At 37.6% G+C, this 25,048-nt stretch overlaps 1 protein-coding gene across 3 annotated transcripts in view; it reads left to right on the top strand.

The window, feature by feature from the left end:
• SNX2 (sorting nexin 2) overlaps nucleotides 1-25,048 on the top strand; it is a 95,783-nt gene that overhangs the window by 41,972 nt on the left and 28,763 nt on the right. Inside the window, exons 2-3 of one of the 3 annotated variants that reach the window (XM_045794849.2) lie at nucleotides 3,337-3,486; nucleotides 21,462-21,579. In XM_045794849.2, coding sequence (XP_045650805.1) covers nucleotides 3,379-3,486; nucleotides 21,462-21,579 — 226 coding nt within the window. In that variant the 5' untranslated portion in view covers nucleotides 3,337-3,378. Of the gene's footprint in view, nucleotides 1-3,336; nucleotides 3,487-7,531; nucleotides 7,691-21,461; nucleotides 21,580-25,048 lie in introns of those variants that run through there. The other 2 variants (XM_087862352.1, XM_045794850.2) reach the window with 2 other exon arrangements.

Raw genomic sequence — 25,048 nt, 5'->3', positions numbered from 1 at the left:
AAGAAACACAGCAAGTGATGGCAGAACACAAAGAATTTTAATTGTGCTTGATACTAAAGGATTTACTCAGCAGATTTTATTTTGTCACCGAATGAGGATGCTAAGTGGTGTGATGTAAATGAACAGAAAAAGTGAAAGGACCGTTAAGAGAAAGTAAATTTTTAGAACCTCTAGAACAGTTGAAGGATTTGGCAAAGAAACAAATAATGGTATCCATGCAGTGTGGAGTTGGGATTGAAGATCACGGACTTCGGGACCTTCTGTCAAGCTTGTGTTTATGTATCAAATGGTCTTAGCAATACGGATATAAGACTAGAGAGCCTGGTGGTTGAATTTGGGACTTCAGAGAAGATTAAAGAGAAGAGCAAAAACACCAATGAAGAGAAATAGCTGAGAAAAATAGACAATTTTTATAGCTCTGGCTCACAGAATTCAGGTTGAATAGGGAAAGAAAGACAATCAAAGCTGCTGAGAGTCTGTGGGAAATACAGCCAATTCTGACCTCCCACCAATCCCTAGGACTAAGGGGGTCTGTGCTGTTTGGTTTAAGCCTGGGTCATGCCCTCCATTCTTGAGTTGGAGGAGACTTCCAGCAGAGTGTGGGAAAGGAATGGTTACCCAGAAGGAAATGCAGTTATGCTACCGTGAAGAGTGAAGGAATATTTTATAACGGAGACTGCTGGTTCCCTACCATAATTTCCATTTCTTCCAGCATATGAGAACCTCTAGTTTTTAGGGAGTGAAGTAACAACTGCCTTTCTTCATCTCCTGTAGCTAGGGATAGCCATGTAACTAATTTGTTGCTCGAAGGGATGTGGACAGAAGCGTGTGTACAACTTCTGGACTTGGCCCTTAAAGGGAAGGGGATAGCATTCTGTTTCCCTTTTACTCCTCTTCTGCCAGCTGGAAAATGGTTGTGGTGGTGAGCCAACTTGGACCATGAGGAAGAGATTACATCCTAGGGAGGGTAGAACAACAGAAGGAACCTATAATCCCTGGATGATCTCATGGAGTTTCATGATCCTATATGAGGGACAATTAAGCTACATTTTTTAAAGATGCTCTGTGAACCAGACTAACTCCATCTTGGACAGATCTGCCATGATGACCCCTCTGTGACCCGAAGCCTTCTTGAGCACAGCCCCACTGACACCCCCTTCAACACATTCTTTCTTTTTGTTTAACCACACCCTTAAGTATACCCTCAGGGCATAATGTCCCTGATCTGCTTTGGAGATAGGACTATGACACATACCCATTTTCAAACATTCTCCTCCTGGGTAATCCCCCAGCACGTACTCCCCAGCCTCTAGGGCTATAAAAGCAGATTTTATGATGGGTGGGGCTGTGGAGATCTGCTCGTCTTGCTGCCACCGAAGACGCGCTTCTGTCTGTAAGTTCTCTTAATAAAAAACCATCTCTTGTGAAGCTGGACTTGTCCGGCCTTTTTCTTTGGTCTTATCGCCCCTTCAGCCTTTGGGGATTGTTCTTCATATACCTTCCTTTCACAAAACAGCCACTTTTTTTTTTTTTTTAAGATTTTATTTATTTGACAGAGACAGCCAGTGAGAGAGGGAACACAAGCGGGGGGAGTGGGGAGGAAGAAGCAGGCTCCTAGCAGAGAAGCCTGATGTGGGGCTCGATCCCAGAATGCTGGGATCACACCCTGAGCCGAAGACAGACGCTTAACGACTGCACCACCCACAAGACAGCCACTTTTAATGTGGTCCTCTGTCACTGGACAGAGAATATAGGTCCAAGTGGCGGACCTATATTTCAAGTAGTTCAGATATGCAGTACAAAAAATAGCTGGAAATAGAAATGACCATGGCAGAAACAGAAAATACTAAGCAATAAACAAAGACACAGGCAAAAATTAGGAGTGGAGAGAAACATCAGTTCAGGCTGCGAGCTTTCAGGACAAGTCAAAGTGTCTGATCATTTACACACTCCAAACTGCTTGCAGGTTGGTGGGGTGCAGGCCAGGGAATATGCCTCAACAGCATGATTCTTCCAGACAGGAACACAGCAGTGGTCCTAGATAAAGCAATGATGATGGTAGCATGATAGTGACAAATGATCTATGCATCAAGCAACTTTCGAACCTTAGTATACTTACTTAAATTAATCAGGGTTTGGGCTATTGCTTCTTGATAATCATCATAGAAATTTAGAAATTTAGGAGCAGAACAAATCCTAGCAAGTAGAAAAACCTGTTGCAATGTGGTTTAAAAAATACGTCGAGAGATGCTAAGTAAGTTTTGCGCATAGCCAGTAGAAGCCAGGCATAATTCCCAGGCCAGTGAAGGCCAAGAGTTTGTACTTAATTTGTAAAAAATCCCATCGAAGCTTTTTATTCCTCCTGCAAAATTATAACCTCAGGTTGCTATTTGCAATGCCCTTTTTTAATTTTCCATGAGCATACCTTGCATTAGCATAGTACTTTTTAGCTTTCAGAATATTTTCACATATTTTCTCATATGATCCTGAGAATAATCCTGTGCAATGAAGTGAGTGGAGGATTAGTAACATTTCCATCTTGCAGCTAAGGAAATTGAAGCCGAAAGTCTTCAAGAGACCGTCCCATGATGAAACGCTAGTAATTGGCGGAGGGAATTGAGTATCACGCTCTTAGCGATCATCCACTGATTCTCCTGTTATTTGCTCAGCCTTTCTCTTAATTTATGGAGGAAAAATATTGTGTGGCTCATGAGGAAATAGGAGCAAACCTCAGACAAGTTATTCAGGTTATTTTTGTTATCTAGAGCTACACTGGCCAGTAGGCAGCCTCTAGCCACATGCGGCTATTTAAGTAAAAATTTAAAACTCAGCTCCTCATAGTCACGTGAAGGAGGTCAGTGGTCACACGTGGCCAGCGGTTACTCTACTGATACAGAACATTTCCTTCCTCTCCGAGGGTTCTGTTGGGCCGCCTAGAGGTGTCTCTTTTCCACCAATCCTCAATCTTGCCCTCAGTCTGTGTATAATCCAAGCCCCAAGACCGGTCCCCAAACTCTTCCACTTCCTAAAGCAGATTTGAAAAGTGGTTTTAAAACTGGTATGACGAGAAATCGTTTGGCCTAGACGTGCTACGAAGGTGAGGGTCATAAATGCCCCAAAGCCTTCCACCCAAGTCAGGACTGGAAGTGGGCGGTCAGAGGCAACCGCGACCCAGACGCAGAGGTGGAAGGAGAGGCAAAGGGGCGGAGCGGAGCGCGGAGCGCTCGGGGCGGGCGCCGTCACGAGGCCGGGGGCGGGGCCACGAGAGGCGGGCCGGTGGGTGGGGGGAGCGGGGCGGCAGGCGCGCCAGCACTGCCGTGCGTGCTCACGTGACAGGTCCGCGAGGCCCCGCTCGCGCAGTCGTCTGGACGAGCGAAGATGGCGGCCGAGAGGGAGCCTCCTCCGCTGGGGGACGCGAAGCCCACCGACTTTGAGGAGCTGGAGGACGGAGAGGACCTGTTCACCAGCACTGTGTCCACCCTAGAGGTGAGACCGCGTCGCCGTGGGTGTTGCGCTTCGCTCCTGCCGCGCGTCTCACCTTTAGGTGCCTTTCCCCTGCCCGGACTTGTCCCTCCCCACCCCCCGGGTTTCCAGGGACCTGCTCGGGGCGACACCTGTGACGCGGACCCCCACCGCAGGTACCTGTCAGTGGGCTGGAGCTTGGCTTGGACGGCTAGGCTTCCTCAGGAGACCAGCCCCGCCGCCGGGGGCCGACCTGATTCTCTCTGGGGGGGGGCAGGGACCGGCCCGAGCATCTCAGCGCCCTTTCCCCACTCAGCTGGCCTTCCCCGGTGTCACTTGCACCTCTTCTCCAGACCAGAGAACGGCTTGCCCTGAGTCTTAGGAAACCTCACCACCTTCCCGGCGACCTCCGCAACCCCTTTGGAGAGGTGCTTGCTTTTCCCTTCCCAAGGGAGGGTGTGCCCCTGAAAGGACAGAGCAGTGAACTGAGTGGTGAGTGGCCGTGGCTCTCCAGGGAGCGTGTGGATGCACTTTTCCCAGTCAAGACCCTTCATGGACTGCTAGTTCCCCTTGAGTGAGGCGTCTCAGTATTCATTACTGTTAAATGCATTTAACCGGTTTTGTCTTCTTTAGTTCCTAGACTTCTTAAGCATAAGAATAAGAGTGTTTATAAAATATTAAGTTGAAGGGAGGGAGTGGTCCAGGAAAGTGCTGGTTGGTTGTTGGTTGTTGTGGTTTTTTTTAATAAGTTACCACGGAAAAGTAAAAACATATTCACTCCCTTTTTCCTCTTTTCTCGCATGGTCAGCGATCTCTGAAGTTGAGTGTTCCTGTTTTTGTCAGAGGAAACACTGTTAACCGTATTGGCCTCCTAGGTCCATTTCGGGTTTGAATTCCTTTGCGTTTGGTGAGGACGCCCACACCTCATATCCCAGTTGTTTGTGTGTATGTGTTATTAAAATGTATGCAAATTGTCCAGAAGATTTTTTACCTTGGGCTGTATTTCCTTATAAAGTGCTTTTTACTAAGCTTTTTGGCTTTGCAACTACACACCAAATCAATTGGAAATTACTGTAAAATACCTTTTATTTCAAATTCATTTACTGGGAACTTCCGGGAACCACTTTCCACACTGACCATACTCTGCATATTGTGTATACAGGTTCTCAGTCAAACCACCTCCCCTCAGATTATATTTTTCTTGGGGCTAGGGATAGTGCCTTGATCATCTTTGTGTTCTTCCCAGTCTTGAACATTTCCATTTAGAAAACCTTTGCTGGATTCATTGTCAAAACAGCATCTCCTAAAAATTGGTAAAAATTGTCTTGCATAACAGATTAACCTTTTGGTTTTAGTATCTTTTCAGCCCTTTATACGTACTGTATAACTGTCTTTAAAAATGTAACGAGAGTTAGTGTCTATGCAGGATTCTACGACCTGTATTTCCTTGAGGGCTACAAAGGTTTTCCACCAGCTAGGATCAAAACAAACTATTGACCTAGTATAAACTTGAATACTGTGAAAACTAAGCATCCTGTTTAATGGTGGTTTTTAGGAATTGAGTAAAAGAAACTATAATCTGTATTTCCTATTTGGTTGGGACTTTTTAATAGGGTATTTGACTTTTTTTCAATAAAAGTCTACAGTAGTTTTGAATATGAATAAATTTATCTTGGTTAGTGCACTGTGAAAGTTGTAAATAAAGTTGGTTTTGATTGTTTATGTAACCCCCCCCTTTTTTAATAGATTCATTCAGGTTATTAGCTTCAAGGTAGTATAACTGAGATTTGTAAATTACAATCTTTTTGCTTTCCAAACTGTTAGAGGAAGGATATATAGCAGTGTTTTTTAGTATACCAAAGTGCTCTGAAGGAATGCTCTTTTTCAGTAACTCCACCTTTCAAAAGTGCTTCTCAAACCTCACTGTGTAAGAGAAACCAGGGGATTCTAGTTTGAAATGCAGATGTCTTCGTCTCACTGGAATCTGCATGTGAAATAAATGGTCTAGATCAGTGCTTTTCAAACTTGATACATAAGTCACCTAGGGATCTTGTTAAAGTGCAAATTAGGATTCTGTAGGGCTGGGATAAGTCTATTACGCATTTTTAACAAACTCCTCGTGACTTAGCTTCTGGTCCATAGACATTATAATGAGTTGCTAAGCCCCAGATGATTCTGATGCAGATCATCTGCTTTGAATAGTTACTACCTAAGCTGTAATTGGAAGACATGTCAATTAAAAAGTAAGTCATAGTTTAAAAAATTATTTGTGTAGAAACTTTTTCCTTTGAAGGCATTTGGAGGGAAAAATATCAATTGAAATCCATATAGGTGAAAATAAAATTATAGACATTTTCAGTGTCATCATTGTTACGCTTGTAATGATCGTACAACTTAGTGTATGAATATATTTTTAACACAGCGTTAGACTCCTTTCCTTTCAAAATTAAGAACAGTCATATAAAGTCAAATTCAGTAAATGAAGCATATTTAAAACTTGCAGTGTTTGTTTCTGTTGTGACTATGAAACAAGAAATTGGTAGCAGCTGGCATAGGAGGCAGGGAATAGAATTAAAAGGAGAAGGAATCTAGTGAAAGCTTGTTCTTTTCGGTACCTGAGAGGCAAGGCTTTAAATTGTTTCGGATACTGCTTTTTCCTTAAATGATACAACCCAAAGCTTAAAAAGTGCTTGCCTTAAAGCAGTACGGAGTAATAAGACAACACCTTGAAAAAATAATAAAGGGGCGCCTGGGTGGCTCAGTTTGTGAAGCATCTTCCTTTGGCTCAGGTCATGATCCCAGAGTCTTGGGATCCAGCCCCTCTAGGGCTCCCTGCTCAGCGGGGAGTCTGCTCCACCTGCGTTCACGTTCTGTCGATCTCGTGCGTCCTCTCTCAAATAAATAAAATCTTTAATAAAAAAATAAGTCAGGAAATTTATATGCTTTGTCCTCTATTTTAAACAGCTATATTGAGGTATAATTTACATACCGTGCAATTCATTCATTCAATGTATACAATCTAATCGTTTTTAGTATATTGACAGATATATGCAGCCATCACCACAGTTAGTTTTAGAACATTTTCATCACCTCAAAATGAAACCCCGTACTTCTTAACTATCACCCCCTGCCCCCATTCCCCAAGCCTCTCTGTCCCCAGCCTTTGACAGTCACTAATTAACTTTCTCTCTGGACTTCCCTTCTGTCTCTTCTGGACTTGGTATGAATGAAATCATATAATATGTGATTTTTCGTGACTGGCTCCTTTCACTTAGCATAATGTTTTCAAAGTCCTTTTTACAGAATGGAATGGAATAATATTTCATTGTGTGGCTATACCACATTTTGTTTATCCATTCCTCAGTTGATGGACATATGGATTGTTTCCACATTTTGGCTGTCGAATAAATCTGCAGTAAACATTTGTGTGCAAGTGGAATTACTGGGTCCTATGGTAACATTTAATCATTTGAATAATTGCCAGACTGGTTTCCAAAGTGGCCACACCATTTTACATTTCTACCAGCCATGTGTGAAGGTACCAGTTTCTTCATATCCTCACCAACACCTGTTAATAAGACTTTTGGGTTCTGTTCATCTTAATGAGTGTGAAGTGCTATCTTAGTGTGGTTTTGATTGCATTTTCCTGTAACTAAAGATATTGCACATCTTTTCATGTGCTGGTCCATTTGTATATCATCTTTGGAGGAATGTCTGTTCAGATCCTTTTCTCATTTTTTGAGTGGTCTACTGTTGAGTTAATAAGAATTCTTCATATATTCCAGATAAGAGTTCCTTATTAGATACATGATTTGCAGATGTTTTCTCCCACTCTCTGGATTGTCTTTTCATGTTCTTGATAGTGTCCTTAACAATTTTTAAAACTGACAAAGTCCATTTTATTTTTAAAATTTTGTTTCTTACGCTTTCACTGTCATATCTAAGAATCTCCTGCCAAATCGAAGGTCATGAAGATTTATTTATTTATTTATTTATTTATTTATTTATTTATTTATTTATTTATTTATAAGATTTTATTTATTTGACAGAGATAGAGACAGCCAGCGAGAGAGGGAACACAAGCAGGGGGAGTGGGAGAGGAAGAAGCAGGTTCATAGCAGAGGAGCCTGATGTGGGGCTCGATCCCATAACGCCGGAATCACGCCCTGAGCCGAAGGCAGACGCTTAACCGCTGTGCCACCCAGGCGCCCCTCATGAAGATTTACATGTATGTTTTCTTCTAAGAACTTTTTGGTTTTGCCTCTTTCTTTTAGGTCTTTGATATGTTTGAGTTAATGTTTGTGTATGGCATGAGGTAGGGTCCACCTTTATTCTTTTCACATGGCAGTTCAGTTGTCTGAGCACCATTTGTTGAAAAGACTATTCTTTCCCTATTTGAGTGGTCTTGGCACCCTTTTGAAAATCCCTTGACCATAGATGTTCACACCTGGTTCTCATACTAACCTCAAATACAAGGGTCAGTTGAAGTTAAGATGAGGACCATAGTTTGCCCAATTGTGTCACATGATAGAGATTATAGAGCATTTCGTATTGAATTTCCAGATGGTTTTAAAATTCCTTTTCTCTAACCCCATGCTCAGAAGACATCTTACTTCGTTGACTTCAACAAATACTTGGGTATTTACCCTCTGCTATACTGTTCAGATGATAATCAGAGTGCAAATATCAGCAAGTCTCTTGAGGACAGAAAATCACCGGTGGAGAAGAAAGAGGTGTACAGAAAACTCTGATACAGATTGTGATTATATGGTCTGAAAATACATCAGTTTTCACTGAAAGTACCAGTGAAACAGTGGGGAGACCCTAACTCCTATCATTGTTCCTGACACATAGTAGATGAACAGTAAATGCTTCTCTTGGCTGGGAGAAGCTCATTGAAGAAATAATATTTAAGAGAGACCTTGAAGGGGTAATGAAATTTCAAAGTGGAAGAATAACAAGGGTCACTCGAGGGTCAGTCCATATTAGGGAACCATAAAAAATTCTGAGCGGCTGAATATAGGATGTTATACGTTTACTATGTGGTGAGATTGTGAAGGGCTTTGGAATTTGTTACGTAGGTGGGTGAGAGCTATATGAAAGATTTTTATGGCAGGTAACATCATCACCTGGGAAGATTAATGTGCTAGCAGTCTGAGAGGTAAATTTGGGTGGGAGGTATTACTGGTAAGTTGATGAGTTGGAGGCTATTTTAAGCCCGAAGTTAAAGACCTTAAGAAGGAAAACACAAATAATAAAGAAAAGAAAATTGATGGAACAGTAGATAAAAAGACATGTAAAGACATCATTTATGTCTCCCTCTCTTCAGATGATTCTTAGACAAAGGAATTATAAGTTTCATTTCACTTAGGGATACATTACATCAGTGAAGAGATCATCAAGCAGTTAGAAGTGCTGGATGGTCTAGAAATGTAAATTTAGGAATCTGTCATAAATTTCTTGAATGATGATATTAAGCTGGACTGTGGCCATCTAGTCCCTGCCCTAAGGAGTGTATGAAAGGAGTCAATATAATAAACATAGCTGTGTGAACAGACACCTGCAGTACCAGGTGATACATGTGTAATTGAAATATGCACATGGCGCAAAAATGTTATAGAAGACTGGAGTGACTGAATTGCATAGGAATGATCTTTGAAATCATGAAAGTGGGTGAAATTATCAAGAGAGAATAAGTAGAGTAAGACAAGAGACTGTTGATAAAGAGCTACTAAATTAGTATGTAACAGTGCCTACACAACAGGTTAGTAATAGTGTATAAGTTGTTTTCTTAATTTTGTTTTCTGATCTCTGGGTAGGCCTCCAACTTTAAATGTACTCATTTTTCTGAAAATTTCAGTGTAAGTTACCTTTGTTTCAGGGAAACATTTTGTGATCAGGTGTTTAAAGGGGGTGAGCACTGAAAATTACTAAAAAGATTTATGAAGCAGTAGCACTCTAGTTTACCACTTTGCCTTAAAACCATTAAATTTAAGGATTTTAGAATGAACTATTTTTAGTGCCTCTAAAAAATGTTATTAAATGAAGTTGCTTGAGGTAGTTACTTTTTGCAGACTTTTTTCTTAAAAAGAATAAAATTTGCCTTTAATGTAATTTTACAAATACCACTTTCCTACGAAATGGAACTGTTATTTTTTTTTCGTTCTGTGATGATAGTTTCTACATGGGGCAAAATTAACCTCAATTTAGTAAAATTCACTACCACCTCAATCAAGATACAGAACACTTTCATCACCTAAATAGTTAACACTTCCCACTCACATGGTTAACACTTCACACTCCTAATCTCTGGCAACCACTGATCTGTTAAATGGAATCATACAGTATGAAACTTTTTGAGTCTAGCTTCTTTAACTTAGAGTCAGGTCTCTGAGACTCAAATGTTGTTGCCTATTATCAATAGTTCATCAATAGTTCATTACTTTTTTATTGCTGAATTTAGTATTCCATTGTATGTATGTATCACAGTTGTTTGTTACTGAAGGACTGTTCCATGGTTTCCAGCTCCTGGCGTTAATGAGTAAAGCCAATATAAATATTTATGTGCAGGTTTTTGTATGAACGTTTCTTTCGGGTGAATACTTAGAAGTAGGATTGCTGGGTTGTATAGTAAGTATGTTTGACTTTGTAAGAAACTGCCATATTTGTGCCAGAATGGTTTACAAGAGGTGAAGTCAGTTGCTTTTAGTCCCATGAGTTAATGGCTTTAGTAATAATACAACTCAGGAACATATCTGTTAGGACACTATTCTCCAAGTCGGAGAATCGTTCATCTATGGTTCCATTTTCTGAAAAGCACGATGCTTTGATACAAAAGCATGTCACTGTATTTCCTGTTGCCATAAAAGTTATTTTAATACAGAAATTTCACCCTTATTCGGAGAGTCACGCTTTTTTATGTATTATTGAATGTTTGAATCTTGAAAGCTTGCCCCAGGGAACCTTTTGTGCCGCTAGATTTGTCTGGTTTAGTCTCTCAGGTCTCTATTCATTCTACCTTTGAAATCTAATAAACTTATAAAAGATTCAAAAGAAGGAAGGGAAGGAAAGCAAAGAAAGAAACTGCCAAACTCTTCCAAAGCAGATGTATCATTACATTCCCATAACAATGAATGAGAACACCAGTTGTTCTACATCCTGGCTGCACTTGTTAGTGTCAGTTTTGATTTTAGGTAATGGTGAGCTTTAGGCTAGTTTATATTGGCTTGAAAGAAGTGATTGTGAAATTGTCGGGAATTTGTAAACTGGTTATTAAAATTAAGTTACACAGACATATTTAAATGAATTAAAAATGAAGATGGGGCGCCTGGGTGGCTTTGTTGGTTAGACAGCTGACTCTTGATCTTGGCCCGGGGTCATGATCTCCAGGGTCCTGGGATCAAGCCCAGTGTCAGGCTCTGCACTCAGCAAGGAGTCTGCTTCAGGATTTTCTCTCCCCTTCTGCTCCTCCCTTCATTCACTCGCTGATACTCTCTAAATAAATAAATCTTTTTTAAAAATGAAGGTGATAAATATTCGAAGCTTGTTACTTCCTAATTCCCTTACTGCATTTTATTATTTCTTATGCTCTTGAGGTATATGTATGGTGTAAAGTACATACCTTCCCAAGTCCGCTTTCAGTGAGGGGTAATCAGCCACAGCAGGCATGTTTATGCCCCAGAAATCAGCAAAAACTATAAGTCAGAGTCTTCTCTCTCAAAGACATGGTTGCTAAACATTTACCAGCACACCAATAATTTTTAGCCCTTCTAACAGGTTTATAGTGTTATCTCATTGTAGTTTTAACGTACAATCTGTAATGATTAGTGATGTTGAGGTCTTTTCATATGCATATTCACCATCTGAAAATCATCTTTGGTGATGTCCTTTCACATCTATTGCCCATTTAAAAATTTGGATCTCCTTATTGAGTTTTAAGAATTCTTCGTGTATTCTCAATACAAATCCTTTGCCAGATGTGTGGTTTGCAGGTATGCTTACCAGTCTGTGGCTTGTCTTTTTATGCTATTAACATTACCTTTCACAAACCCAAAGTTTGTTATTTGGATGAAGTTCAAGTTATCCCTTTGTTGTTGATCGTACTTTAGATGTCACATATGAAATCCTTTCCTAATGCTAACCCAAGGTCACAAAAGTTTTACTTACGTTTTCTTCTAGAAGTTTTATAATTTTAGCCCTTACATTTAGGCCTGGGATTCAGTTAATTTACATGTGAGTTCAAGTTATGGGGTTTTTTACATATAGATAGCCAGTTGTTCCAGCACCAATTACTGAAAAATGATCATACTATCAAGGTTTGTTTTATGGTTCAAAATATGGTCTTTTGTGGTAAATATTTCGTTTGCACTTCAGAAGGTTATGTGTAGTCAGATGTTGATGGGTGGAGTGTTCTATAAATGTTATTTCAAGTTGGTTGGTTGTATTTTTCAATATACACAACATCATCAATGAATTTCATATGCTTTATGCTAAGTTAAGCTAGATTTGAAAAGTTTCTTGATGAGTTGCCTTTGCATCTTTCTCGAAGATCAGTTGAGCATATATATGTGTATACATCTATTTCTGGACTCCATTCTATTTCACTGATCTACTGACTCTCCTTTTGCCAGTTGTATGCTGTCTTACTGTAACTGAGTCTTGAAATTAGTAGCGTGAGTCCATTGACTTTTTTCTTTTCAAAATTGCTTTCGTTTTTCTACTTCTTTTGCCTTTCCATATAAGTTTAAATCAATTAATCAATTTATTGATTTTTACCAAAACTTCCACCTCAGATTTTTATTTGGGATTGTGATGAGTCCATAGATTAGTTTGGGGGAGAATTAACATATTAACAGTATTGAGCCTTTAAGCCATAGGTTTGCTATTTCTTTGCAATTTTTTGGTTTACTTGATTTTTTTCATCAGTGTTTGTAGTTTTCATCATACCAATTTAGCGCATATTTTGTTAGTTTATACTTATTTCATGGTTTCTTTTCACATTTGCACGTTGGTGGCACATTGACCTTCTATCCAGCAACTGTACACTCATTAGTTCTAGTAGTTCTTTTGGAGAGTCCGTGGGATTTTCATGTATATAATCATGCTGTTTGTGATTTAGGAGTTTTATTTCTTTGTTTCCAGTCTTTATGCTTTAATGTAGCTAAGACCATTAGTATAATATTGAATAGGAGTGGTAAAAGCGAATATCATTTACCCTTTTGCGAACTTACGAGGGAAATGTTCTCTCTACATATGATGTTATCTGTTAAGTAGTTTTTAAAAGATTTTATTTTTAAGTGATCTCTCCACCCAACATGGGTCTTGAACTCACAATTCCAAGATTCAGTGTCACCTGTTCTACCAACAGAGCCAGCAAGGTGCCCCATACGTTTTTTCTTGTAGATGTCCTTCACCAGGTTAAAGACATTCTATTCGTAGTTTTCTGAAATTTTATATTCACGAACGGAGGCTGGTTTTTGCAAATTCTTCTGCGTTTAATAAGGTGATTATGTAGTTTTCTTCTTAGGTTAATGATAACGTGGGTTATATTGATTGATTTTAAAACACCAAATAAACCTAGCATTCCTGGGATAAGCCCGTCATAGTCAGAAATGTATTTATCCTTTTTATATGTTGCTGCATTCAGTTTGATAGTATTCTGTTTAGGCTGTTATGTCTCTTATAGTAGATATTTGTGTAGTATTTTCTTTTACTTGTAATATCTTTGTCTCATTTTGTAACAGAAATACTGTTCTCATTAAAGGAATTGGAGAGTGTTTATTCCTCTTCCATATTCTTGAAGAGGTTGTGTGAATTAGTCTTAACGTCTTCTTTAAAGGTTGATAGCACTCACTAATGAAATCATCTGAGCATGTAGTTTTGTTTCGGGAAGGCTTTTAACTTTGAAATCATCATCTTTAATAGATACAGGGTTATTTTTTGTTGAACTTCTGTAGTATGGGTCTTCCAAGGAATTTGTCCATTCAGTCTAAGTTGTGAAATTAATGAGCATAAGGTTTTTCATAATACTCTTATCCTGTGACCATATCTGTGACCATTCCTGGTATTGGTAATTTATGTCTTCTGCTTGTTTACTCATTTATTCATTTATTTTAGTCTTTCTAGAGAATATCTTGGTATCTTTTCAAAGAATCAGCTTTTGCTTTCTTGATTTTTTTCTATTCGTAGAGGCGTGGATCATTTATTTGAAACGTGGTTGTTTTTTGTTTGGTTCTTTGTTTTGTTTTTGAGTATTAGTTACTATATATTTCTTTTGTAAGGACAGCTTCAGCTGTATCCCACAAATTTTGATGCTGTGTTTTGTTTTCATTCAATTTAAACCATGCTCTAGTTTCTCTTCTGACTTACTGTTTGACCTATGAGTTATTTAGAAATGTGTTAATTTCCAAAATTTGGGGATTTTCTCAGTATCTCTGTTACTAATTCCTAGTTTAATTTGATTATGGTTAGATAATATTTTATGATTTTAGTTCTTTTTAATGTGTCTCATGGCCCAGGATATGGTCTCTTAATAGTGAATAGTCTGTCTGTGCTTGAAAAGAATATATAATCTGATGTTACTGTTGGAGTTTTCTGTAAATGTTAAGTCAAGTTGGTTAAAAGTTTTTCCAGTTCTACTCTATCTTGCCTTGTTACCTATCTGTTCTATCAGTTACTGAGAGAGGAGTGATGAAGTCTTCAAAATAATTGTAGATTTAAAATTTTTAATTTATACTTTCAGTTCATTTTTTTCTTCATATTAAAAGCTCTGTTGTTAGACACAAACTTAGCATTGTTACGATTTCTTGGTAAAATGATGGTCCTTTTTTCATATGATGTCCCTGTTTATTGCTAATAATACTCTTTATCAGAAGTTTATCTGATGTTAACGTAGCACTCCATCTCTTTTTTGATTGCATGACATAGTTTTTCCATTCTTATTTCTGTGTCTTTAGGTTTTTTATAGGCAGCATATTGTTCTGTGTTGCTATTTTTATATCCAGTCTAGCTTCCTCTGTTCTCTAATTGGTGTGTTTAATGTAATTATTGGTGTAATTGGATTAGATCTACCATTTTGTTTTTCTGTTTTTCCCTCTGTTTCCCCTTTTCTCCCTTTTTTTTTTTTTGTATTATCTTAATGTCTGTAAGTAATTTTAATTTTTCTACTGGATTTTTTGCTTTATCTTCCCTTCCTCTCTATAAATACATATACTTCCATATATATATATATTTATATTTATAAATGTATGTGGTTGCTGTCGGGATTACAAAATACATATGTAATGATTTACCATGTAATTAGAGTTAATATTACACTTCTACAAATAAAATGCAGATCCTTACAACCATTTACCTCCCTTCCTCTATGTTACAGTTTTCACATATTATCTCCATACATTGAAAACCTTACCAGAAAGTGTTTTAATTTTTGCTTTCTTAGTCATACACATTTTAAATAACATAAGAGAAGAAAAATCGTCTATTATATTTCCAGTTAGTTAACTGTTTCTGTGATTCTCACCGTATTCCTGAAGGTCCAAATTTATGTTAACTCTTATCATGTATCTTCAGGTTAACGGTTGTCTTTTGGCGCCCTCCCACAACACTTTTTTTTTTTTTTTTTTAAAGAACTGGCCTAGTGATGACAGATCCCTGTAGTAGTCTTTCATTTGAGAATATCTTTATTCCGTCTTTGTTCCTGGAAGATACTTTTGCAGGATATAGAATTATGTTGGCTTTTTTTTTTTTTGCGTTGTAAAGATACTGTGCCACCATTGTGTTCTCTAATTTCTCATGAGAAATATGCATTCTTTGTAATTGTTTCCCTGAACATAATTTTTTTTTTTTTTAGCTGCTGTAAGTTTTTTATTTTTAATCTTTCGTTTTCAGCCACTTTTTATGATGAGGCTGGGTATGGTTTTCTTTGAAGTTGTTCTCTTGGAGTTTCCTTGTTCTCGAGTCTGTAAATTTAGGTCTTTCAACAATTTTGGGACTTTTTATCATTTATTGAAATTTTTTTTTTTTGTACTTCTCTAGAATTCCAGTGACATGAATGTTAGGCTTTTTAATATTGTCTTACAGGACCCTGAGCTTCTGCTTTTTTTTCCCCCAGTTTTTTTTTTCTTCTCATTCAGATTGGATATTTTCTAATAATTTTTCTTCAAGTTCACTGACTTTTTCTGTCAGGAACTGTAAAGAGTCTGAAATTCTACCTTCCTTCTCAGCTCACAAACTAACTTGTTTTATCGTTGCTGGAAGAAGACTTGATTAAATAAGCAGCATGAGTATCGAGTTTGTGATAATTTCCTCTCCCTCTCTCTCTCTCTCTCTCTCTCTCTCTCTCTCTCTCTCTCGATGGGGTGGTGTGATGGGTGGGAGGGGGGAGGTTGGTATTGCATGTCTTTGGTTTGTGTCACAGCTGAAGAACCTGAGCTTAGGAACCCAAACCATTATAAAGGGCAATATGTGTGCCTATTCTTTGCTCTAGAGGAGACATTGCCTGTATTATAATGGACAGTAAACAAATCTGGTCTTCGGGAAAGAGATACTGACCTCTGTTTTCCAAGGCTGTTTGCCAGAAACATTGCCTTCTGTCAGAGTTGTAGCTGCCTGCACCGTCACACACTTCTGCTCAACTTGGGTCACTCTTACGGAAAATTAGTGAAAGAAAGGAGAAAAAATACTAATGAGGATTTCTGTCCCTTCCTCTTCAAATTTCTAGGTCCCTTTTTCCTGGTTTGGCTCTCCAGAAAAGTAGATTTTTCTCTTGGGATTTTAGATGTCAGTGCCCTGTCATTGCTGGTTTCATGCATCTAAGCCATTGGGTTTGGCCTCAGGGCAGAGACAGAAAGGAAAATGGGATAGGGAGAGGAAGAAAAGGAAGAAAATTTTTCTACTTACATTCTCTTGGTAGTAGGGGCCCTGGTGTTACAATCAGAAGGTAAAAGTTTTTCTTAGAGTCATTGCTGCTCACACTACTAGTATTGGAGCCATTCTCAGGGTAAGCTGAGAGAGATTAAAGAAGGGGGAAAAATAAAATTCACCCTCACGTTTTTTTCTCCTTCCCCAGTCTACCTGCCTTTATTTAATTTTAGGTCTTTGTTTTTTGTATTGTATACAGAGCTTTTAGTGTTAATCAGTGGGAATGAAAGGGGCTCTAATAGGCTTCTTTAATCTTGTTCGAGATCTTAAACACTACGTTTTAATGGAAGAGAGTTTTGCAACAACCTTGGAACTTCTATAAAAATAATTTCCAGCACACTACTAGGTGATAATGTAGGGGGGGATATACACATTTATTAAAAATACTAATGTGTCTACAGTTGCATGTCTTGGAGAACTAGTTCTGATCACTCAGAACTTGTGCTCCCGGCAATTAAGTCATCAGTGTTCCCTTCCATCACTTCCTCATTCAGTGGCCACTCTTTCCATACTCCTGTTCCTGCAGTGGAGACAGCTCTTGCACTCACTAGGAAACTGAAAGTCATGGGGAGGCAGGAGCAAAGACAAGTAAGTTCTCACAGCCTTTAGTAAGTGAATGACTGCTCCAGTTTATTGTATAAGTTATATATAGGACCCTAGTGCCTTTGTCTTACTCAGTACACATACATCTTGGTTTTAATGAATAGTATCAGAAGGCTGAATCGTGTGTAGGTACCCACTTTTCCCATATAATGGCATATCGTAAGCCCTTTCCTGTGCCACTCTGCTTCATTTTTTTAATGGACTTTATTCTTATTTTTATTATTTTTAATATTTTATTTATTAGAGAGAGTAGGAGAGAGCACAAGAGCAGGATGAGGGGCGGAGGAAGCAGCAGACTCCCCGCTGAGCAGGGAGCCTGATGTAAGGCTCAGTCCAAGGAGTCCAGGATCATGACCTGAGCCGAGGGCAGCCGCTTAACCGGCGGGTGCCCTTAGACTTTATTTTTTAGAACAGTATTAAGCTCACAGCAAAGTTGAGTGGACGGTACAGAGGTTTCCCATATATTGCCCCCACACATAACATTATCCCTCATTGTCAACTTCCTCCACCTGAGTAGGTATGGTACATTTGTTACAATAGATGAATCTAGGGGCGCCTGGGTGGCTCAGTCATTAAGTGTCTGCCTTCGGCTCAGGGCATGTTCCCAGAGTCCTGGGATCGAGCCCCACATCAGGCTCCTCTGCTGGGAGACTTACTCCCCCTGCCTGTGTTCCCTCTCTCACTGGCTGTCTCCTCTGTCAAATAAATAAATAAAATCTTTAAAAAAAATAGATGAATCTACATTGACACATTGTAATCACCAAACTTTATTGTTTGTGGTGTTTTACATGCATTTGTGGGTTTGGACAAGTGTGTAATGACGTGATGTGTATCCACCCTAATAGTATCATACAGGGTGGTTTCACTGTCCAGAAATGATGTGTGCTCTGCCTGCTCACCTCTCCTTCCCTCCTGACCTACTACTGATCTTTTTACTGTCTTCATAGTTTTGCACTTTCCAGAATATCATATAGTTGGAATCACGTGATAAGTAATCTTTTTAGACTGGATTCTTCCACTTAATAATAGCATTTGAGTTTTCTGTCTTTTCATGGCTAGATAGCTCTTTTCATTTTTTAGTGCTAAATAACATTCCATTGACTCACAGCACCAGTTTACTTTTCCATTAACCTCCTGAAAGACATCTTGGTTGCTTCCAAGTTTTGGTAGTTGAATAAAGCTGCTGTAAACATCGTGTGCTGGTTTTTGTATGTACGTAAGTTTTCAGCTCCTCTGGATAAATACTAAAGAGAGTGATTACTGGACTGTATGATAAGAGTATGTTTAGTTACTATAAGAAACTGCCAAACTGTCTGCCGAACTAGCTGTACCATTTTGCATTCCCACCAGGAGTGAATGGGAGTTCCTTTTGCCAGCTTTTGGTGTTGTCAGAGTTAAAGATTTTTGACCGTTCTAATAGCCGTGTAGATATACTGTCATGAGGTATAGTGGTATCTCATTGTTTTAATTTGCATTTCCCTGATGATATATGATGTGGAGCATCTCTTCATTTTTCTGCCAGTCTGTGGCTTGTTTTTATTTTTCTTGACAGTATCTTTCACAGAAAGTTTTAATTTTAATGAAGTTTTATCAACTTCTTTAATGGAGTGGTCTTTGTTATTGTATCTAAAAACTAACTGCCAAATCCAAGGTCATCTAGATTTTCTCCTGTTACCTTCTAGGAATTTTATACTTTTGTGTTTTACATTTAGATAGGTAATCTATTTTGAGTTGATTTTTGTGAGGGGTGTAAGATCTCTGCAGATTCATATTTTTGTGTGTGATTAGGCCAACACTGTTTACTGAAGAGACTATTTTTTCTCTATTGTCTTTGTTCATTGTCAAAGATCTGTTGATTGTATTTATGTGGGATCTATTTTGGGGCTTTTCTATTCCATTTATTCTTTCACCAGTACCACATTATGTTGATTATTAGAAGCTTGAAGTCAAGTAGCTTCAGTCCTCCAGTTTTGTTCTTTAACTTCAGTGTTCTTTTGGCTATTCTGGGTCTTTTGCCTCTCTGAATAAACTTTAGGATCATTTTATTGATATCCATAAAATAAGTTTCTGGAATTTTGATTGGGATTGCATCAGACCTCTATATCAAGTTGGGAAGAGCTGACATCTTGAAGTATTTAGTTTTTCTATTCATGAACACGCACTCTCTCTCCATTTGTTTAGCTCTTTGATTTCATTCATCAGTTTTCGAGTTTTTCTCACATAGATCGTGTACATATTTTCTTAGATTATACCTAAGTATTTCATTTTTGAGGGTGCTAATGTAAATGTTACTGTTTTTAACTTGAAATTCTATTTTCATTGATGCTATGTAGGAAAGTGTACTAACCTTGTATGCTGCAGCTTTGCTGTAAGTGCTCATTAGTTCAGAGAGGTTTTTTTGTTTAATTTTCTACTTGGACACTGATGTCATCTCTGAACAGAGACAGTTTTATTTTTTCCTTCCCAATTTGTATACCTTTCATTTCCTTTTCTTGTCTTACTGCATTAGCTAGAACTTCCAGTACAATGTTGAAAAGGAGTGGTGAGAGTTGATGTCCTTGTTTTTTTCCTGATCTTAGTGGGAAAGTTTCTAGTTTCTCCCCATTAAGTTTGATGTAGGGGGCGCCTGACTGGTTCAGTGGGTAGAGCATGTGACTCTTGATCTCAGGGTTGTGAGTTCAGGCCCCACATTGGGTGTGGAGCTTACTTACTTACTTTATTTATTTATTTTAAAGATTTATTTATTTATTTATTTGCCAGAGAGGAGAGTGAGTGAGAGAGCGTGCACACATGTGTGCACAAGCAGGGGGAGCGACAGGCAGAGGGAGAAGCAGGTCAGGACTCTGGGATCAAGACCCGAGCTGAAGGCAATCACTTAATCAGTTGAGCCATCCGGTATCCTGTGGAGCTTACTTTTACAAAAAAATAAAAGTTGATGTAGGCTTTTGTAGCTATTCTTTCTCAACTTGACGAAGTTCCCCTGTATTTTTAGTTTGCTGAAAGTTTTTATCATGCATGATTGTTGAAACTCCTCTGCTACATTTTTACGTGGGTGTGCTTTAGGCTATTTCAAATTTTTCAGTATTGTAGATAATCTCATTGACAAACTTGGGGCCAATTCTTAGGCATATTCATAATTACTTTCTTAAAATTCAGTTAACAGATAATCATTGAGCATTTGCAGCCAGGAACTGAGTCAAAAATTAGTAAACAAAAGAAGATAGTCTCCGTTCCTTGTAGAGTTTGTAATGTATGAACAGTTAATTATAGTGTGGTAAGAGAAATTATGTTAGAAGTAGTAGATACTGTGTGTTGACAGGGATGTGGAGCAGTTGATATATTCATACGTTGCTGGTGGGAGTGTAAAATATGCAACCACTTTAGAAGATTGCTTAGTGATATCTTCTAAAGCAGAATGTTCATCTACCCTTGTCATCTAGTTATTCTGCTCAAGCATACGAAACACAAATTTGTTCACATGTTTATTAACATATACTAGGAAGTTTGTACAGCGTTATTGATAGTGCTTCAAAACCCCATGTCCATCAATAATATAATGGGTCAATTGAGGTATATTTACACAATGGAATATTTTGCAGCAACGAGAATGCATGATCTATTACTACACAACAGTATGAAAGTATCTTGAATACATAACATTAAGAACAAAAACAAAAGAATATATACTGTATGATTCCACTTTTATGAAGAACAAAAACGGGAAAACTAATGCATGTTGATAGAAGCTTCAGTGAGGAGAGGATAAAGAATGGGAGTAGAGTTTCTGGAGTTGATAATGTTCTCTTTCTGGATCTGGGTGCTGGTTACACAGGCGTGTTTGGTTTGTGAAAATAGCTATACACTTTCAACATAGTGTCATTTTTATGTGATTTTTTTAAAAAAGTACTGGTTTTAACCATTATAAGAAAACTATAATAAAGTTAAAAGATTCACAGTCTAGATTCTATTATGTTGGTCATTATACTTTAAGAAGTACAAAAGCAGTCCTTAAGTTCAGTTGAAGTGTAAATCTTTGGGAGGAGGGCATATTTTTAGTTTTAAACCATGGAAATTTTATAATAATTGTTGTCTTAATTCAACTATTAAACTCTTCTGTTACTGTAAAAGAATACTTCTTATGTATGCAACATGTTTTCAAGATCTGATTTTTTTACTATTATTATATATGGCTGTAAAGCATTAAATTTTTGTGTATTATAACTCAACATGACGAATTAGTATCTCTAAAGGGATGACTGAAAAAGATTTTTTAATCTTAAGTAACTTTTTATTAAGAAGGAAAATGAATAAAAATATGGTTTTGGTTTATTCTTACCAGGAGGAAGTACTATGAGTAGCTGTCTTGTTCTTTGTTCCCTTTTTATCAAGAGAGTGTTCTATTTCTATAATGTATAGAGATGTAGTTACAAAAGTTAAATGTCCTAATGCATCATCTATTATTGTTTTTTTAACAGTCAAGTCCATCATCTCCAGAACCAGCTAGTCTTCCTGCAGAAGATGTTAGTACAAACTCTAATGGTCCGAGACCTGCAGAGGTGGTGTTAGATGATGACAGAGAAGATCTTTTTGCAGGTAATTATGAATATCTTTATTTTTTTAGTAATAGTCCACTATATCCTGTTACAGGATATTCTCAAAAGCAAAGCTGAAATTTGATGTAAGTATAAGTGGTAGCTCTTTTTCTTACCAACTTGGAAGGATAAGAAATTTCAAATCAGATCACTTTGTGAAAAGTATAGGCTGTTGAGAGAAGCAAACATGATCCTTTCTGGTTCTAAGCATTTGAAAATAAATCACATATTATAATTTGGTGTTTTGATCAGTACTAACACTTAAAAAACTAATGGTTGTGGCATTCATACTTGGAGAAATACCAGCGATCGTAATCTTTGTTACTTACAGGTTGTCACAAGCAAAATTAAACTCTGGATTTTAAAATCACTTAAAAATCTCTTTGTTTTAATAGAATACTTCAGTATGTACCACCCTGTTATATTTTGATTCATTTTCTGGTGAATAAATTAATGGTTGAGGAATTTATTTTCTTGGGTAGGATTTAGTATAGTCCTACCTTTAAAAAAATTGCATTCTCTTCAAAACAGTTATATCTGCTTTAACATTAAACCTTAGGTAAAAGTTAATGTTTGGATATTGAAAGGCAAATCGTTTTTAGAATTAATGACTCAAAAAATTAAAGTAGTAAATATTTGTTTAATGACTTAATTTACCTGAACTGGTTTTCATTGGGTTAAAATTCAATAATGTGTCCTCAGTAGTTGCATATTTGAACCATTCTGTATTTTTTGTATAAATACGTTTGAAGATATGATTCTCTGTCACAAAGGTCCATATGACTTTCCACTTGATTAGTTTTATGAAGAGTTTTTACTTCAGGTGAATTGCATTTCATCATGTCAGAAAAATTAAGATATTATACCAAATACCAGTCATATTTCCCATTTATTTTTTAGTTAGTAGCTACCTAACAACTTTCAGTTTAACCAAAGTTGTAATATTTGTTTTTGTTTTCTTTTATGGACTTTTTCCCAGACATGCCTTCACAGTTTTTTATGGCATTTATGTGTTAAACTAAAAGATGACAGTCATTTTTCTCCTAAGTGGGCACTAATCTAAAATTGTGTGTAATCCTCTAATATTATAGAGTTATACGTAGAAGTTTCAGATTATCGGTTTCCTAAAAGACTCTTTCACCTTGAAGTCTCAGAATTCATACATAAGGTATATGCTAAAGCTAACAACAGAACTATGTGAGGGTTCTGTTGGTTTTTTTTTTTGACAGCATAAACAACTGATCGGTTTGCCAAGTGAGGACTATACAAAGATATTCACCTGCTTGGCTTGATTAGAAGAATCTTGTTCATGTTTTACTCTACCTAGCAATCTACTAAATATTGTCATTCAGTTATGGTCGCCTGTGTTAGTATTTGTTTTAATTGGGGGGGCGCCTAGGTGACTCAGTCGGTTAAGTATCCTACTCTTGGTTTTGACTCAGTTCATGATCTCAGGGTCGTGACCTGAGATCAAGTCCCGCATCAGGCTTCACACTCAGTGAGGAGTCTGCTTGAAGATTCTCTCCCTCTCTCTCTCTGCCCTTCTTCCCACTCACGCTTGCACTCTCTCTCATACACAAATAAATAAAATCTTTTTAAAAAATAAAAGAGAGAGACATAGGGACTAAAAAATAAACATTGTCATCTGTTTCTGTTTTCCTTTGCTATCTACAAACATAGAAACTCTGGTGGAGGAGGGGAGCCTCGATATTACAACCATGAGATCCTGACCTGAACTGAAATCAAGAGTCAGATGCTTAACTGACTGAGCTACCCAGGCACCTCTCATGCTTAATCTTTTATCTTAAACTCAGGTGCATTTCAAAATGACATCATTAGGTGTTCTAAGACCTGATCTGGTCATTTTTACATGAATGGATTAATACCACACTTGCCTCTTTCTGTAATGCCTTTAAGCAGGTATACCATTCCTCCTCCAATGGAGGAGTATGATTCTGAGAAGCCATACTAAAGAGTAGCATATATTATTAGGATGGTGAAGACTGTTGTCAGGTAATAAGAACATACTTAATTTATTTCCCCTAATCAGAGGAGAGAATATCAATATTGCTGTAAGGATCTAGCCATTTGGATTTTAAAACCATGAAGAGATTAGATAGTATTGGTACGTTTTGGGTAGCATTTCAGGTACTCTTTTGTCAGACATGGTACCAGAAAGAGTTGGAGTATGACATATTAACTGTTATTACTTGACTTGGAAAGCCTTCACTGACTGCACAGTCCCTCCACTTGTTTGTCACATCCTCCACACTAAGCTTTGCTGAACATGAAGAAACGATCACAGAGGAATGAGTGAGGGTGAGCAAATTGCCGATGTTGAAATTGTCCTGGACTTTTAAATCTTGTTTCTGCCAGAGTCCTTAGCTTATTTCACTTACACATTTCAGCAAATGATACAAATTGTAAGCTTAATGAGTATTCCTTTGTTTAAAAAATTCTTTGATAGCTATGTTATGAGTGAAATATTTCTTCCCTGGCATTGACATCATCAATTTATACTTGTCCTCAAAGTATCTCTTCCCAGGAAAAGTTCATCTTTATACTTAAAACCTGTGGGGCATCTCCTGGAACCTTCAGGTCTGGTTTAAATTAAGATTTGTGAATTTGTACTATATTAGTTTACTTAGTGAAAAATTAAACGAGAAGACTTTAAGGCGGACTGCATATTAGTATGCTAAATCTACATATCCATTTTCGTTTTCCTCCTCCAGATGAGCTACTTAGTTCATATTTAGCTTTTCTTATTTTGAGGTTGCCTACTATTTATGAAATAGCCTGTCAGAGTCCTTGCAGAGAACTCAAAATCTGATATCAGTGAAGTAAAATGTGATTGAAAACTTAAAAGTTACTTTATCTGTCCTGGTAGCTCAATAAAGTTAATATGCCTTTCCCTTTGTCTCTGGGTCTTTTGCCAATAGCAGTACCTCTTTTAGAGAATTTTAGATTTCTTTTTGTTTGCTGGCTGCTGTTTTGCTTGTTTGTAGGTAATAGATCTCACACCTCCTAACTTTGATAACACTGCTTTCTTATTTTCTTATGTTGCTGATTGGTTTCATTTCTTTTAAAAAATGAATAAATACTAGCCGTCTTAACAGCCTGAAAGCTTTTTGTTTTTTTATATTAGGGTCTTTTATTGTCTCAGTGTCTATTTTACATCTTTAGTCTGTTTTCCTTCTCTGGTTACCACAGTTGGAAAGATTTCTGGTTTAATATAAAAATATAAAGAGAGCTGTGTCAAGGAAGGATCTCATTAACATGAGAAAACCAGTAAGAGTAGATTGATAAAATGTTGACCTGTTTACATTAAAATGTAAATGTTAACATTATTTACCTTATTTCAGGTAAATATGTTGTTACTGCTATACTTTTTGAGGTATTAAAATGGATCACTGACTGCCATTACTACCTTCCCAAACCTCTGGGAATCTAAGAAACCTCAGGTTAGAAAC

Source organism: Ursus americanus, chromosome 5 (assembly GCF_024610735.1).
Source record: "Ursus americanus isolate L20-20 chromosome 5, mUrsAme1.1.p, whole genome shotgun sequence".
NCBI lineage: Eukaryota > Metazoa > Chordata > Mammalia > Carnivora > Ursidae > Ursus > Ursus americanus.
The sequence above is the reverse complement of the archived record's forward strand: the minus strand, read 5'-3'. Positions and strand labels throughout refer to the sequence as shown.